Source organism: Micropterus dolomieu, linkage group LG18 (genome assembly GCF_021292245.1).
Source record: "Micropterus dolomieu isolate WLL.071019.BEF.003 ecotype Adirondacks linkage group LG18, ASM2129224v1, whole genome shotgun sequence".
NCBI classification, from domain to species: Eukaryota; Metazoa; Chordata; class Actinopteri; order Centrarchiformes; family Centrarchidae; genus Micropterus; species Micropterus dolomieu.
Window position 1 is genome coordinate 17,616,686 of NC_060167.1, and position 18,035 is coordinate 17,634,720.

At 40.6% G+C, this 18,035-nt stretch overlaps 2 protein-coding genes and 2 long non-coding RNA genes across 5 annotated transcripts in view; 2 read left to right on the plus strand and 2 right to left on the minus strand.

The window, feature by feature from the left end:
* Positions 1-1,250: 1,250 nt before the first annotated feature.
* Positions 1,251-9,331, minus strand: LOC123987079. The gene is made up of 4 exons (XR_006829058.1): positions 9,243-9,331; positions 2,814-2,894; positions 2,032-2,121; positions 1,251-1,863 (listed from the first exon to the last, which is right to left on the minus strand). It is a non-coding gene; the product is annotated as an uncharacterized LOC123987079 (long non-coding RNA).
* On the plus strand, positions 6,106-10,475 carry LOC123987073 (taste receptor type 1 member 3). The gene is made up of 8 exons (XM_046075678.1): positions 6,106-6,308; positions 6,437-6,737; positions 7,113-7,469; positions 7,587-7,997; positions 8,086-8,289; positions 8,437-8,557; positions 9,170-9,540; positions 9,634-10,475. The coding sequence occupies exons 1-8, from the start codon at positions 6,106-6,108 to the stop codon at positions 10,225-10,227; spliced, it is 2,562 nt and encodes an 853-aa protein (XP_045931634.1). The 3' UTR covers positions 10,228-10,475.
* A 716-nt stretch (positions 10,476-11,191) lies between these two features.
* On the minus strand, positions 11,192-17,445 carry LOC123987078. Its single transcript, XR_006829057.1, has 2 exons — positions 17,403-17,445; positions 11,192-14,699 (listed from the first exon to the last, which is right to left on the minus strand). It is a non-coding gene; the product is annotated as an uncharacterized LOC123987078 (long non-coding RNA).
* odad1 (outer dynein arm docking complex subunit 1) overlaps positions 13,325-18,035 on the plus strand; it is a 7,337-nt gene continuing 2,626 nt past the window's right edge. The window contains exons 1-10 of one of the 2 annotated variants that reach the window (XM_046075683.1): positions 13,325-13,386; positions 14,177-14,255; positions 14,362-14,461; positions 14,552-14,741; positions 14,848-14,973; positions 15,147-15,260; positions 15,396-15,463; positions 15,562-15,749; positions 16,331-16,465; positions 16,809-16,891. In XM_046075683.1, the coding sequence (XP_045931639.1) occupies positions 14,189-14,255; positions 14,362-14,461; positions 14,552-14,741; positions 14,848-14,973; positions 15,147-15,260; positions 15,396-15,463; positions 15,562-15,749; positions 16,331-16,465; positions 16,809-16,891 (1,071 nt within the window). In that variant the 5' untranslated portion in view covers positions 13,325-13,386; positions 14,177-14,188. The remainder of the gene's footprint in view (positions 13,387-14,176; positions 14,256-14,361; positions 14,462-14,551; positions 14,742-14,847; positions 14,974-15,146; positions 15,261-15,395; positions 15,464-15,561; positions 15,750-16,330; positions 16,466-16,808; positions 16,892-18,035) is intronic. The other variant, XM_046075684.1, reaches the window with a different exon arrangement.

An 18,035-nucleotide genomic window follows, 5' to 3' on the forward strand; every position in this document is an offset into this window, starting at 1 on the left:
ACTATGATCACAAGGATGTTATGTGCAAGATAACTACTGAGCACATAACACCTTACTTCTTTACAGGGTCCACAAGTGCACATATTCAACTGTAGCTTTGTGCAGGTCAGGCATTTGTTGTACAACATGACCTCTACTTATCTCCAGTTCATTAGTCCATAACGTCACCAGTTTACACAGCTGTGACAACCTGAATCTCCAAACACTGTGCATTTGCACAAACTGGAAGATAACCGAATCAATCGTTACAGTGATGTCAGAAATTCAAGGTCCTTGGTCATGTTTTCACTTACTCCTCCTCCCTTCTAACTTTCTGCCCTCAAAATCTGAATAAATCATGTAATACCAACACTTAAAATAGGAACTCTACTTCTTGCGTGACAACTGTGCAAGTCAGCTGTGTGCCAATCCCTTTTCATTTCATTTCATAACACGGCATGAGCTTCCAGCACAATGTGAAACACTTTTCTCTTCCTTGCTCAGATAATTTGAGCCCATGTGCTGCGGTGTGTCAGTCATTCACTGCTCTGTAAGTAGCAGAGCAGACTGGCAGAGATGAAGCCATGTCCCTGATTTGAACTGCACATGGTTTTCAGAGCTGAACACCCTGACCTGCAGGTTAGTCAAACCAGAGTACAAACATAATTTTTCCAGTTCTTGGACTGTGCTACCACAGTTCTAAGAATCGGGTTAATTTGTAGGCACATTTTGTTGAATTTTATCAAAGTGTTCTCTACTGCTGTGTTAAGTAAAATGTAGTAGCCATGGTTAAACCTCTACAGAGAAGTGTGATACACACTGACATATGTGAAACAAAGCAAAGGCCTTAATAGTCAACTGTTAAGTACAATAAAACAATGCACAATAATGTATTTCATTGTTTATATATCCCTGCATACGTGAATGTATGTACAATTACAAGTTGCAACACACATGTGAGGCACACACACACACACACACACACACACACACACACACACACAACACACACACACACACACACACACACACACACACACACGCAGACTAAAGACACAAAGAAGAACAAGTTTTACAGCTGGAAGGGGGAAGATGAATCCTTTATTTAACCCTTTAAGGTGAGGTAAAAACATCTTCATTGTACACATATTCAGGCAGTGAAAACATGCACAAGCTTTTCTGCATGATGTTGTAAACTGTGTTTGTGATGTTACACCACCACAGCTGGTTCAACTCTTGACCATCCACCCCTGCTGTTCGCGGATCTCGTCGCTCCCACATTTCCTCCAGCACCATTGCCACAGAGCTTATCAAGACAGATGGTCTCATGTCTAGCAGCACATTTTAGTATTCTGCTGCCTGGCTGCACAGACTCGCTGGCTGGCTGTCCTCACTCTGCACAGAGAGGCTGGCTAATAATTTGTCAGCCCCTGTGGGGTATGAGGCCAGCATGTCAACAACGGGCCCAGTGTTTCTCAGGCCAGCAATGGAGGTTAGAGAGCGATGCTGATCCGGCCACTCTGCAGACAAGGGTGGTGGGGTGGGGTGGGAGGGAAGGAGGGCAAAAGGAAGCAAGGGACAGAGGGTGGTATTCCTGGGTCTCTCTCAGGGAGGGAATGCAGCTCAGACTGTGTTTTGCAACAGTCATGGCCGTTTGGGACTGACAAAAGGGGCACTAGTGGCACATTATGTTTGTCAACCACAGTACATTAACACTGGCAAAAAGGCACAAAGCATCCTAACGTGCGAGAAATCTATTTCTTCACATCAGGAAACATGTATGGTGTTCCCTTGATGCAAAGAACGTCTGTGTTTTCTTAATCTGAGAGGTGTTGTGCAACAATGTTCCCTCCTTTGCAGGTCAAAAGGCTAACCCACGGAAATCTACAGACAAACACAGGGGGAATGGTTTCAGGCTCATAGGGCAAAACATGTTTCTTCAGATTCTGAGTGAAACAAAACATTAGGACCAAGAAAATCATTTCAGCCTTTACGTGGGTTGACTCCCCTCTGTTATCAGTTGTGCAAACAGCCCTGTGCTACACAATGTACCTGCTGCCCACACAGCTGCAGGAAGCTCCACCTTCACTCCATCAAAGGGGATTCTCACCTCAGACCTCCAGCTCCTCACAACATAATATTCTGTATGTACAAGCACAAGTGCCACATTTCATTGTTCTGTTGACAAGGCAGAGTCCAGTAGATGAAGATAAAATACACACATCTGACATCTAGTGGCTGAGCAATGTAAATGTCCATACTCAGGAAGTGATGGACTTTGTGCACCAGGGTGAATAAAATTAACATAAATAGTATCGGCAGAGAGAATCGGGGGAATAAAAGTATAAGTGTAGACAACTTTTTAAAAGGTCAGTTCAACAAAATTTTGGAAACTGTCATGTTAAACACATTTAACTTCACCTGCCTGAAAGCCTGTGATCTGCAACTTTGCTGATTAAAGTTTTGCCAATCAAGTGATTGCTTAATCAACTACTATAAAGCAAAATGCAAAAAAATTGAAGAATACAGGTTCTCAAACTTTGCTGCTTCTTCTTTGTTTTGGACCATCGGTTTGACAAAACAAAACATCTAAAGACTTCACCTTGGACTCAGGGGAGGGGAAGGGGCACATTTGTCAATGTTTTCTGGTGTTTTGTAGACCAAAATATTTACAGGTATTAATGTCTTGCGAAATGCAAATGCATATTTGGAAGTTGTATAAAGCCTTTTGCGTATGTATAAAGCCTTTATATAAAGCCTTTTGTGTCAGGGCTGCAGATTACAAGTTTGAAAATTAAAATGTGGGATGTGGAGTAAGAAAGAAACGGCCTTACCAGAACTCTATAGCCCGCTCCTCAGACTAGCAGCTTGAGGCTACATTAGCCACTTCTGTAGCAAGAGCGATCCTCTTCCCTCTTCCACAACGGACAGACATGCAATTGATAACCAAAATAGTATAATTACAATATGGAAAATCAGAATGACAGTAGCATCTAGCCATGGAACACTGTTAACAGTTCATTGGGATTAGCCAACTTTTCAGTGGAAAGTAGTAGGAATGAAAACAGTTGACAGCAAAATCAGTGGATTATCCGAAGTAACTGTGAGATTACTTCTGATAAAATAGGTTGCTGTTTTGCTGTTTTCAAACCTTATGTGCCACAAACAATTTCCATTCACCACCTTTAAAATGTGATTGAAGCAGAAATCAATATCCAACCAATATCACAAAGCCCTCACAAATATAACTGAAATTATATATTTTCATTACCCTGTAATATGTAGTTTAATAAGCCTTATGTAGTTTATTCAAGCATTTAGTTTAGATCTACCAGCTCCAAACCAAACATAATTATCATGCATTTGCTGTTCAGAACAACTTTTACTTTTAAGACCATCAAGTAGTTCTGTACAGTAATGATGAGTCCCCATGTTATTTTTTATTGTGTATGTCATGCCACTAAGAAGTGACTTGATACCTGGAAACAAAACAGACTGTCTGACGTAGGCGCAGATCATCTGTGACAGTTTTCTGCTACAACACACAACAAGGCAAAAGGTGAATTCATGCTTGATAAAGAAAGCTGCTCAAACATAAACAAGATGTTAATCTGAATCCACTGTCTGCACACAAGAACAGGGCAGAAACACAGAGCCCACACTAAACACACACAAGATCTAGTCAGAGACATGTAAGTAATTTTAAAAGTGATTTTGACTATCCACTGAGAGGATAAAACCTTGAATGTTGGCTTAAAGTACAAGAATTAAGTGTAGGTTGAACAGAATGTTTCTAAAGAAAAACACTGTGTTTCATCACTGGTTGTCTTACGTCAAGATGACTAACAAGATAGGCAGCAGAATACCTCCTTTATGTCCCTGAACAAACCCTTCCTGTAACTGATATGTCCTCAAATCAGGCTTGTTCACCACAAAAGATAAGTGTACATGAAAAAAAATGTGATTACAGAAAAGTTGCAATCATGTATAATTACAGATACCTGCAGCCGTGCATGCTAAAAGTATGCAATGATAATTGTGGATAATGCAAAATACTACAGTCAATGAACATGTTTTTTTGAGTTTATAATTATAAAGACAAATATGTCCATGTAATTTTTTTTTATGCAAACTACCACTTCAAAACCAATGTATGGAACAAAATAGAGATCTCAAGAACCAATTACACTGCACAGATTGAAGTGCAGCATGGTATTCATAATAACTGAAAGCAATGATGAGTAAATAAATAATGGATGGAAGGATGAAGAAAGTGAGTTGTCAGTGGTAACAAACCAATCAGTGCTTGAGTCAGACTCAAATCATTAATATATGACAACTAAAAATGTAAGTGGCTATGAATTCAAGGTGTGCACAGTAATTGCTTTGCATTGTGGTGTCCTCTACCCGGTTTAACAACTAATTCTTAACCTATTAATTGAATGAGAATCATGTGTTCACATTTGATTCAGAAGACTACTTTTGCACATGTGGGGAAAATAAGGAACCACACCCTCCATTGACTTTGTTTGGGACTTGTAAATGAGTGTGCAGACTCATGAGTGTGCTCAGGAACTGGAATGATCTTCCTTGTAGTGTAATACTATGAATCAGTTTCCTTTTTGTTTAGATTTTTACCTTCTGCCTTTTGTTCTGTCACTTATCTTGGCTGCGATTAAGTAGTTCACCTGAATGGTTCTGTGACATTTCTAACCTATATCCTGAAACCCCTTGACTGGAAATGATTCACTCAGTTTTCCTAATTTTTCCTTTCCTAATGAAGGGATAAGTAATTAATTAGAATTTCTAGAAGGGAGTTGGGTTCATTTTAATGGTGATAATTAAATTGTAATTGAGGGAAACATTTCTGAAAAAGAAAAAAAAAATTATTTTAGCATTTTTTAACTAATCATTTGTTTTTAATTCACCAGCGGGCACCTGGGTAGTGAAGCTGTTTGCAAAGATGGATGCAAGGCAGATTAGTGATTCGGTTGTTAGCACTGCCACTAATCGTTTTACAACTAGTGTTTCCATGTTTCCCTGAATCACTTTGCCTGGGTGCTCAAGTTTCCTCCCACAGTCCAAAGACTTGCACGTCAGGTGGACAGGAGGCTCTTACGCTCTCCAGAACTATGAATGTCATTGACTGAATAATTGACTCTAGGCAGCTAAGCTACCTTCAGTCAAGCTTAGCTAGTGTCCCCTTTCTAGTTATATGTATAGCACTATTTATTAACATTTATCACAGTGACCAAGAGTAGCCTCTACTTGTAGTAGCAACAAATATTAAGGTTTGTTTGATATTTCATCAAAAAGACAATTTAAAGGAGTGTATGTCTACTGTAGGTTAATGCAAATGTCTTGGGAGGAAATATGTCAATTTGCTTGTATGGATGACAAACATCCAGTGTTGGTTTTGCATGCAAATGTAAATGCAAAACCAACACTCAGGAGAATGCAAAACATGGCAACAAGAAAATTAAAACATTCAGCAAAAGTTATTGGTATTCATAAGGGTACACTGGTTTGCAGTGACAGGGTTAATGTAGTAGACATTTTACTAAGGTGACATGCTAAGCCAGCCACAAAAACTAACATTTACAAAGTGATAAATGTGAGGTTTTGCTGTGATAACAACTCAGGGTTAGTAGGCAAAATTGAATTTATTGTGCTTATGTGCTCATCTCCTGACAGATAGTTACACCAAAGAGATTCAAAGAGCAAACCACAAGCAAATGTCAGGAAAACGCTCCGGAAAGATGAACCCCACCTCCACAAAACACACACACACACACAAGGTGCAAAGTGAGTCTTTCCTTCATACATGCAGTGCCATCAAATAAGATGCCACCATCCACAGTTGCTTCAGAATTAAGATTCTAATAATTGTGCAAATGATAACATAACCATTTATACCACAAATGTAAATACAAGTGAGTATCATAAGGGCCATTTCATACGATTTGCAGTTTCTTGGTATTACACCTTCTGGTGAAGACAGGGGAGTGGCCAATCGCACTAATTCACATTGGGGCTTACAGGTAAGTTTGCATACAACAATATTTCCTAATGTGCTGACACATAAGGACACTGTGCTCCTTACTCGAGCTCCAACTTATTGGCATCATGGCTGCACCTTTCATTCTGCTGGTTATGTGCTGGGCGTTTAAATTGAGTTGCAGTGCGAGTTCACCTGAATGGTTCCAGAACATTTCTACCAGCCTCTTCAATTTGTCTGGGGACATCATGCTCGGAGGGCTCTTTCCCATTAACCAGCTCACCAGCAACCTCAGCCAGAGGACGGAGCCTAACGACATCAGCTGTGACAGGTAATGGGTTATGACAAATACCATTTTTGGGAAATAATGACCCTATTATCTGAGATTCTGGAAAAATATGTATGGTTAACCTTACTAACGAGGCTTCTACTTTGTTTTTTCTGCCTGCGGTCCCACAGTTTAAATGAGTACGGACTGGGCCTCGCTCTAGTAATGAAATTTGCAGTGGATGAGATCAACGCAAACCAATCCCTGCTCCCTGGCTTCAAGTTGGGTTATCAAATCTATGACACATGCAGTGAACCTTCCATCATTGTGAAGCCTACCATTGCTTTACTCACTGGAAAATCTAACAAAGCACTATCTGTGGAGTGTAATTACACCAACTATGAGACTGAAATGGTAGCAGTGATTGGTCCTCAAAGCTCAGAATTGGTGTCAGTCATAGGAAAACTCCTGGGATTCTTTCTGATGCCACAGGTTTGGTTACAAATATATCTAGTCATATGTTCACATACATTCTCTTCCTGCTCTGATTTTACTTTTCCTCAAATCTTAATGTTAAAAGTAAAGCTAAACATTTGCCCTTATAGTGTCAATCAAAAAGATTTTTTTTAGCTCAGAGGCAAGTGAATGGTCTTACAAAGAAAGGTATATCACAGAAAAATATTAATTTGTTATTATTTAACTGTTTTGGCTTTTTCATTTTCGTAGAAAACAACGGCCCCCTTGCAGTGCAAATCACCCTGCTACCTTAGTATATATGCATTAGGCCTTATGTCAATGGTCATGGCTGGGTAACATCAGTGTGGTAAAATTCAAAAGTGGTATATAATACGACTCTTCTCACCTCAGGTTAGCTTTGGTGCCACCAGTGCGGCATTCAGTGACAATCTTCTCTACCCATCATTCTACCGTACGGTACCCAGCGACAATCAGCAAGTGGACGCCATGGTGCTTCTGCTGAAGACGTTTGAATGGAACTGGGTGGCAGTGGTTGCCAGTGATGAGGAGTATGGGCAACAAGGTGTGCAGGGATTCTCCAAATCAGCAGAAAACAGTTCTATTTGTGTGGCGTATCAGGGGCTGATTCCAGTATACACTGACCCTGGACCAGCGGTCAAAACCATCATCGACAACATCATAGCAACCAAAGTCAGAGTGATAGTGGTTTTTTCTCTCCCACAGCAAGCTGAGGCCTTTTTAAAAGAGGTTAGTAAAGCAGAGAATTATCAAATGTTGGACAAACAAGTATTTAAACAAGTATTATATGCTATTGGTGGAAACATAATATTCAATTTAGTACTAATCATTTCCAATCTACTTCAGGTTATCAGGAGGAATGTAACAGGTGTGTGGATTGCCAGCACAAGCTGGGCCCTCAGTCAGCAATTGACTTCTCTTCCCAATATTGAAACGATCGGTACAATAATTGCATTCACTGTCAAGACACAGACCGTGGATTTGCTCCCTGCCTACACAGAGGAGCTCTTCATTAAACTGAGTGAGGAGAAGATGTCCCCTCCAGCACCACAGTCTGGCAATCCTGTCGATCCCTGCCCACAGTGTTGGAACTTGTCATCTGCTAATATCAGCTTGGTGACAAACCCTGCAGTGAAGCGCACAGCTTTCAGTGTGTATGCTGCCATCTACGCTGTGGCACAGGCACTGCACAACATGCTGGGATGCAATTCAACTGCCTGTATGCAGGGATCTGAAACCAAAATCTATCCCTGGAAGGTGAATTTGCCGTTATATAAATGATTGCAGATGATTTGAAATTAAAACAACACTGAAATTGAATAATGAATAAAATCTTCTTTTGCAGCTGTTGAAGGTTTTAGGGAACACTTCTGTGGAATTAAATGGCACACTTTTAAAATTTGACAGTAACGGCAACCCAAACATAGGATACAACGTGGTTCAGTGGGTCTGGGATGACTCAGGTTTCAACTTGATGGATGTTGGAAGCTTTGATGAAAAACTGTCCATCAACAAGTCCCTCTTCAAATGGCACACCACAAACTCAAAGGTAATCAGCAATTTATAGATAATTGATGCAAATGTTTAAACATAGGGTATACAGTTTAAAAGTTGTGTGATTACATTCAAGTTTGGGTTCCTGAAATGTTGCCTTTTTTAAATAAAAATCTAAACTGTAATGCAACATCTTTTACAGGCTCCTGAGTCCACCTGTTCAGCAAACTGTGGAAGAGGCCAGGTCCGCAGGGTCAAAGGTTTCCATTCTTGCTGTTTCGATTGTATTGACTGTCAACCAGGCACTTACCAGGCAAATGAGGGTAAAGTGGTTATCCGTACATCTCTCAAAAATTTTACCCTTATTTAAAGGAATAGTGCAACATTTTGGGAAATACGCTTATTTGCTTTCTTGCCAAGAGTTACATGAGAAGATTCACATCACTCATTCACACACTATATAAGGCTACAGCCAGCAGTCGATTAGCTTAGCTTAGGGAAAACAGCCTGGCTCTGTACAAAGGTAACAAAATCGACCTATCTGCATCTCTAAAGCTAACTAATTAAAACGTCATAACTTTTTTGTTTAATCCGACAAAAACGTAAGTGTGAAAATGACAATTACAACAATTATCTTACATATAGCCACTCTTGAAATCCAAATTTGATATTTTCACACTTACACACAGTGTGTGTACAGATTAAACATATAATATATAATAGTTCATTAGTGAGTTTTAGAGATGCTGGTATGTTGTTACCTTCTGACAAGGTAGCTGCTTTCCCCTGCCTCCAGTCTTTATTGTTCATATTGGCTAACCAGCTGCAGGCTGTAGCTCAAACCATGCATCATTTACAGTCATGATTTGATTTGATTTCAAGATGGTGCACTTGTTAATCAAACCAAATTTCCTGTTCTGCTTCCTGACTCATAGACGACATCCTCTGCAAGCCGTGCCCAGAGGGTCAATGGTCTCTGATCCGCAGCACTAATTGCACTAAACCCACCTTTGACATTTTGTCCTGGGACACACCCGAGGCTCTGGAAATGATGCTGGCTGGGGTGCTGCTGCTGATATGTCAGGGGTCAGTGGTTGTCGTGTTCCTGAAACACAGAGGGACCCTATTGGTAAAGGCATCGGGGGGAGCCCTGACTTTTGTGGCTCTGCTAAGCCTGATGGGAGCTTGCCTCAGTCTTCTGCTCTTCTTGGGCCAGCCAGGGGATGTGGGGTGTCGTCTTCAGCTGCCCCTCACCTCCATTTTCCAAACAGTGGCCCTCTCTATTATCTTGTTCATCTCACTACAGGTGAGGAATAACAGTACCATTACATTACTGTACTTTAGGAGCCAATAAAGGGTGCATGTTGTAATCAGGTTGCAAACCCCTCTTTTCTAACAGATATTCTACATGTCAGAGTTCCCAAAGATGGCCACCTCTCACCTTCACATACTAAGAGGCCCTGGAAGCTGGCTGTTTGTGCTTGGCTGCTGTGCTGTGCAAGCATGTATCTGTGGCTGGTTTGTTCAGCAAGGACCCTCTCTGTCTGACTATGTGGCAAATATGACAATAGACTTTGTGAGCTCATTTCTGGCATGTCCAGTGTTACCCTTGGCTGGATTTGCCTTAATGCAAGGATTCAACGGTGCAATGGCGATTATATCATTTATGTGCACCTTCATGGCAGCAAAGCCTCTTCATCAGTATAACCTTGCCAGGGACATCACCTTTTCCTCCCTGATCTACAGTGTGATTTGGGTGACCTTTATTCCAATCTATATAGGCATGAATTACAAGAACAGGTCTATTGTCCATGTTTTTTTCACCCTGGCAAGCAATTTGGGACTGGTGTCAGCCTACTACTTCCCAAAATGCTACTTGCTGTTGAGGAAACCTGAGCTCAATACAGCAGCCCACTTCTGTACCTTCCTAGAGGGCGCACCACCAACACCAGCTCAGGAAGAACCACAGCCACAGCAAGAGTCAGGGCAATAAACTAAAGTGCAGTTATATGACAAAAAACTCAAAGAAAGAAAGTACTGTATTTTTTTAAAATGTACATGCTTTGTATGTGATCAAATATTGTTTGTGAATTTAATTAAAATAATTAGCTTAGGCCTATGGTATAGGCTACAGACATACTGTCCATGGCCTACATGGCTTTCCTTGGGGCCAGGGATTTTTTAAATCTTTGCTCCGCCCATCCTAGTTATTTCAGACCAATCAAATGATTGTATCATGTAAAGGACATTTGTAGCCACGATGCAATAAAATGTATGGTGATTGGTTGAAAATATTATTGTCCCATTTTACCTGATGTTCCATGTAACCTGACTTTACCCTATTATTATCAAAAAAGTATGCAGATGAGACCCTGTCATTGTTATCAGACAGAGTGTATATTGTTGTTGTTATGAATGCTGTCTTAACAAGCATTTAAATGTTGAGGCTGCAAGGTGCAGTGGCGAACCCAGAAAACTTTCCTAGGGGTAGCCAGATGGGGTCACAGGAAATCCTGGGGTGGCACACTAAATCCAAAAGCCATAACCCAATATCAGGAATTCTATTATGCAGTATTTAAAACTACGTAAAAATATGAGTTAAGGAATCACAGACTGATGTACTTTGTGTTTCAAAGTTAAAGGTAACAATTGTCTAATGTGCACAGACTAAAACCACTTCGGTTAACATTTTGAGTTCCATAAAAATCCTGTTTTAATGTGTAATGTATCTGTATGTGTTAGGCAATTAATTGTTACACACAAATACACCAGTTGGCCTTTTCCTTAAAAAGACAAATACAGCTTTTATTTGTAGGAGCGCATTGACTGCAAAGAACAAAACATTTACTGGGAACAAGCCTACTCAAGATTACAGACATCAAGGAGCATAAATATTTTTTGTTTCATATTAGACTAGATAATAACAATTTAACTGAAATATACAATATGTGGCTGTATAGCGTCATGTAATTATTTATTAACCATACTATCTTGTTACAAACAACTAGGATAGTTATTCTTGAAATATCCCACTTTAACCACAGATTTGACCAGTGTCGTATTTATATGTAAAAATTGGCGGGGCACCATTTCAAACATAGACTACATACCAGTAAAACTACAATATTTCTCTAGCTACTGTGTTTTTTAACATGTCAACAAACAGCATGGATCCACAAAACACTTAAAGACAGAGAGGCTTGCTTCTACCACTTGGGAGAGAGCAAGAGAGAGAGAATTTACACAAGTTACAGTACCATATTTAAGCTTACACAACCAAGCTCTGAACAAATAAGTCTACAGGGTCAAATCAGTGCGAAACACCACTAAAGTACACTACGAAATGCACAGAGAACTTTTAGGGATACATAATAATCCTGGAAAATAAGTCATAAAATCAAATGTTTTTATTGTCCACAAATGTGGAAATTGGTCTTTGGCTTCACAGGCTGATTAAAAACCACATCATTTAACAAATCACAATACAAAAACACAATAAATAACACAACACCAGCCAAATTTGTAATTCTGCCCAATCTGTTTTTGTCCTTCACCCCCAAGTGTGTCCATACCAGGTACATATATTAAAAGTTAGAATGCTTTGGATGTGATTTTGATAAACACTCTCTAGGATATTCTTGCTTATGTCATATGAGTACAATTTCCAGATCACATACAGACGCTGCATTGCTTTTTTAAAAATGTACTTTGTGTTGGTTGTAAAACGTAATTTACAATCAAAGATGGTTCCCAAATATTTAAACTACTCACCCATCTCAAAGGGGCTTATTCTTAATCAAAACAGGAGAAAAACATGGACAAGCACTGTTGTGTGTTGTGTCTCATGATCGCTAGCTCTTTAGTTTTCTTTTCATTAACAGAGAGGCCACTGAGCTCACACAACTTAGTGAGCTCTTCAATATTCTTGAGATATGTTGAGCTGCTTAGCTAAGGCAGTGTGAAAGCGCCTGTATGACAAAAACCTTGTCAATGTACAGACCAGCACCACAAAGTCAGGATGATAAAATATACTTTCACTCATTACAGCCGAGAGTTCACTTGAGGAGAAAGGATGGCGCCGGTTCTTCCTCAGGACTTTTCAATGACTTTGATAAAGAAGTCATGTAGCTGCTGAATGACTCACAGCTGTCCCATGTTATTGCGAGTGAAGGTTTTTAGCATTCCTCTCATAAAGATGAAGATAAAGAAAGGCTCAGGATGGTCTACCTCGAAGCCAGACTTGCAGCCTATCCGCTGTGTGCTGCTATGCACCTTTTAACTCAAACCCAAGGGTTACATAGGCTATATACAGTATGTGGCATTTTATGCATATGCCACTCGCTGGGGGGGACACCAATTTGACTGTTTCCTTTCTTTGGGAAACACTATAGATATATCCATAATATATAAACAATATCTTTATTAATTATCTATAATTTGCCCCAGTCGGCAGTTGCTGGCCTGGTTTTGAGATGGTCTGACCAACCCGATTAGAAGTTAGTGGTAGGAAGAAAATTAGTGACACACAAATGTAATTTGGGTTTGTAATTAACTGCAGTAGAGAATGACACAGCAGACAAATGGCATAGACAGACAGCACACAGACTCTACAACATACTCAGATGGAGAGCTGTTGTTTTTACTGTGTAAATTTGTTATAAACGTGTGTTAAAGCTTTGTTTGACAGTCACATGCTTAAATGTTACAAATCTGTTACACACGGGACTGCTTATATTTTTTCACCATCTGCACACAAATTAAAGCAGTGAATGTGTGTGTTCGTGAGTGGGGATCCGGGGTAAGGTGGGCTGGTACTGTGCCAGGGCTGAATTTTTGTCCCAGTCCGCTGCTGACCCTCTTGTTGGCATCCAGCTAACCTTTGGCCACAGATATACAACCCTGGAAATCCCATCTCCTCCTTTCACACTGTGTGTGTGTATAAATCCCTTTATTGTTTATTCCTTGCAGACTCGAGTCTCAGTCAACACCATAACCTTTACCACTCAACCAACCTGTAAACTACTGCCTGAGAGTCTGAGTTCAGGGATTTGTAGACCGGATCACTTGGTAACGGTTGCTAACAACTTAGGCTGCTGTAAGCCTGTTGTGTGTCCTGGGAGGTGACACTGGGGTGTTTTTAAACTTTCAGCTGGTGAGCTAAATTATTATTTATCCTAATCCTTTATCAGAAACTTCTTCTGTACCTTTCATATGTCAGCCAACTATATTCAAGCTAAATGTTACAGCTAGCAAGTACCATGACTACTGTGTTTTAGCTAAGTAACTTTACTAATGAGCATTGTGTGTAGTTTTGATGACCTGCCCTGCAATGTGATGCCTTTATCTAATTCTGCTTGATGACTTTGAATCTACATTTAAATATTTAGGTTTGATTAATCAAATGTAGCCTACTGTAAATATTGTCTGTGGTTGTACTGGACAGCTTCCAGGTGGGCAGCTTCCTCTCAGTGAAGCTCCCCTGATTAAGTAAAGGTTAAAAGTGTATATTTTACTGTTTAATGTAAAACCGTTGGGGGGAAACTTGATGTTCTATATTTTTCTATAATCTGCATTTTGTGTAACGATATCATACAAAATGTAATAATCAAATAACAAATACCATGTATTATCAAATGTATTTCTCATGTAGATAATTAAGACAAAACAATCTTGCATGTAGCCTGTCCATTAACTGCTATTTCAAAACCAATGTAAGCAGAGAGTATATCAAATGTCTTCATTTCCTATTTTACATCTTAAGATCAGTGTCAATCAAATGAATCCAGGCAATCATGAAAAAACTGTTTTAACATATTTTGTGTTATATTCAGTTTTTAATTTAGGTTTGAAGGCTGAATATGAGACTAAATATATAGGTTTAATTAAACTTAATGGTCAGAAGACAAGGACAAGTTCAATATTTCATTATTATTTTCATGAAGCCCAGTGTAACCATGCCTCGAGGAAGATCAGCCACAAGTGCCCGCTCAGACAGCAGTGAGGTGGATATTGATGGCACAGGTAATATTGTTATTATGAACTATTAGATGTTGATGCTCTCTCAGTAATGTTATTTTGCCAGTTGCATGGTGGAAGCAGCTATAATGTGCATATGATGTTTTTCAAGCAGAATCAGAGATAGCCAAACTGCAGAGGCAGTTCAAGATCATGGAAGGAGATCGGCAGGCCTACAACCTTCAGGCCCGCGAGCAGATCCGCAAACAACAGTGAATAAGCACTACACCTGCATCCCATCCACAACAGTGTGTGTATATGTGTTTTTTGCCTAATCTGCTGTTTATGTGATGTGAGTGAAGGCAGGAGATAGAGAAGCTGCTGAAGGAACAGGAGGAGCTGCATCGAAACCTTGGTGCATGTAAGAGCTTGTCTCACCGACAGCAGGAGTGCGAGGACATCCATAGTCTTCGTGCTCTGCTGGAGCAGAGAGACGTGCTGGACGAGGAGCTGCAGAAAGAGAGGCAGAGTCAAAAAGAGCAAGAGAAAGAGGTAAATTAAGTTCTTTTCACTGTATATGATACTGATTCTAGTTTCATTTCAGGTTTCTGATAATTTTATGCTCACAAACCAAGTCATGTGTCTCTATTGTGGCCAGATCGCAATCATGGAGTTGAAGCTGGCAGAACTGAGAATAGGGGAAGTCAGTACAGGTGATACACAAAGGTCTGAGGCACGGCAGACTCAGAAGGCCATACGCACTTTGGAACACAAGCTGAACAGAGTGAGTCATTACCATTACCAACTCATTACCACAAAATACGTAGAAAACAGACAGATTTCTAACTATTATCATTGTTGTTCTTTGAATGTCATTAGTACACGTTTTAACTAGTGCATATCTTCTCAAATTATTATATTATTTTAATGTTTGTGTGTGTTCTATGTCCTGTCCAGGCCTTGACTCGCTTCAATGAGCAGCTGACCAAAAACAGCCACCTGAGAGAGGAGTTGCAGACTCTTCAAATTGAGCGTGTCCGTTTCCAGCAACTACACAACAGCTTGGAAAAGGTCAGAGGTCACACTATAGATGATTCAAAGGAGAGGCCCCAAACAAGTGTTTTTTGTTTAGCTTCCTTGTCATATTGAACCCGTTAGTTTTTACACTAGTTTTCAGTTGTCAAGAACTTGAACTGAATCTTGTAGGAAATGCTAGATGTCCGCAAGAAGATCGGGGAAGTTGTCAACCTGTCCACTGCTGCTTACGATGCCAGGTCAGATTTGGGACAGTTGTGTAATGTAGTAAAACTGTGTTATGCACCTCATTATCTTGGTTGTTGAATTATCTCATTTTTAAAGTTTTCTACCTCAGGGTGGAGGCTCAGTCCAAGGTGACCATGATGAGAGAGAAGGCAGTGAAGGACCTTGCCCAGTACAATGCAGAGATGAAGGAACTGGAAAGGATTATTGCACATGAGTGTGTTCTGAAAGAGTTTATGACCACCAAGTGCAGCGAGAGGAGCGGGCAGGATGATGGCCTTGAGATGGGAAACAGACAATGTAAGACTGTTTTACGCAATGGAGTCTGGTGGCTTTGACCAGAGTGATATGGCGACTGTTTCTGGTTAAACAAAAGGGATCTTCTTACTGCTTAAAAAACGGTCTGTCTCTGTAGAGATCCTTTCCAAAATGTTGTCAGAACAACAATCTGAGCCTCTCAGTGGCAAAAAGGATTATCCCCATCACTTATATAAAAAAACATGAGGAAATAGGATCCAGGTTGAAAAATACAGACATCCTTTAAATCAATAAAACAAAAACATTGTGGAAATCATGTTCCTATTGGCTTAGAAAGAGTAAAACAGTACAGTCAGTCCAGCCACTGAGTCCTTGGACACTGTAAAAGAAATAAAAGGATAATTTTCACAGTGTTTGTTAACTTGGAATAATATATGCAAATTATGATTAAGGCTGTGAATTACAGATTAGGCTTTGTGGATTTAAGTTTGTCAATCAGAAAAAACATCAGCTTTACCGTCATTCATAGCGGTAACAGTTGATGGTATTGCTGACAGTGATGGTGACAGTGGTGACAGTTCTGATGATTCTGATATGATGGTAGTGGTGCTTGTTTGTCCCAGCATCAGAGCTGAAGGAGCAGAGGAGGATGGACACAGGGGAAGAGTCGCTGGACGCTATAGAGGAAGTGTTTGAGAGGATCCAGACTGTGACAGGGGAGGACAACCTGGACCTGTTGGTCACCAGGTTCATCCAGGGTAAGTCGTACCAACACATCCTGACTATTTGATACGCATTCATCCATACACAATGCACAACTTTTTGACTCTGAAACCAATCTTCATTACTCATTTTATGACAGGATCTGTTTCAGTATATGTTACAAAAATATCTCTTATAATCTCTTAAATATTTTATTATTATTGTTATTATACTATTATTTGTATTTGATTTATAGACATCTCTTTTCTTTGAAGTTTTATTACATATTATATAGTTGTATTTTTTGACTAAGTCCCACTTTGATAATTAGAATAATCTGTCTAGGTTTAGAATATTTAAATGTATCAAATTACTTTTTTTCTTTGTTTCTGTGTGTAGTTGAAGACCAGAACTTTGCACTTTTCAATTTTGTAAATGAGCAAAATAATGAGGCCGAGGCACTGAGGGATCAGATCAGCCAGGTAAGTATACTCTCTCTGTTTGACAGTGCTCGCGGACACACTCCGCATTCATTTCTTTCATTTTTAACTTACAAAATTAAGATAAAAGATCACAAGCAACCCCGTATTAAGAACTTCAAAAGCTGGGGTCACAGAGTTCTTTCAAAATTCAAGTAAGTTCAAAGAAATTAAATGAAAGCTATGGAGAAAGATGTCACTTTGGACTGCAGTTAAAGCAAGTAAAAGGGAGCATGTAGTATTCGGTGAGGACAAAGTTTGTTATTTCCCCTTCGAGGGAACTCGAACTGCGTCGGTTACGACACTATGGGAACGCCTCTAGGCGAAGCAGGTCTGAACGTGAATGAAATCACTCCAATCCTATAGGCTTGTTGCTAGAACGGTAAGGTGTGACGGAATAACCCGAGGAGTATAAAGCACACCTGTACACACTCATCATTAGCTTTTTTTTATTCAGCAGGCGCTCTGTATGTTGTTTGAAGAAAGCTCCAGTCCTACAAGCAGTGTGTCTTACCTGAAGAAGAAGTCTACCAGCATGTCCGGCAACCAGATGTACAGAAGGTGTGTTTTTTCTTGCCCTCGGTACATCACGGATGGAGATTCTCATGAGATGTGTGTCTCATGTTTGGGGATGGAGCACGCACGGGCAGCTCTCGAGGGGGCTGCCTGCGCCCGTTGCGAAGCCCTTTCCGTGCGGGTACTGAGGTACAGCATGGCTCTCTTTTCCGAGGATGGCCGGATGTGTTTTCCCCGTGGCGCGGGCCCTGCGGCCGCTGAGGCGGCCCGGCGGCTTCACTCATGGGTTCACAGCGTGATCTGTCGGAGGATTTCGGGACGGCTGAAGCTTTTTCCCGACCTTCATCCGCTGGCTCCGACGCTTCATTTCCTCGTTCGGGAGCCCGTTCTCGACTTCTCCCGCTCGCGGTTTGGATCCGGAGACGCTGCAGCAATCCGACTCCGAGGAGGCGGACGTGCTCAGCGTAGTGAACGATGACTTCCGGGTGTCGGGGCGGCGTCATCTGGCCGCGCCCGACTATGACGTGCTGCTGGAGGTGGTGACTAGAGCCGTGGCTAAGCTCAACATCAACTGGCCACAGGAGGAGCAGACACCACAGGCTAGTGGTAAGCTTGATGAAAGGTTTCTTAA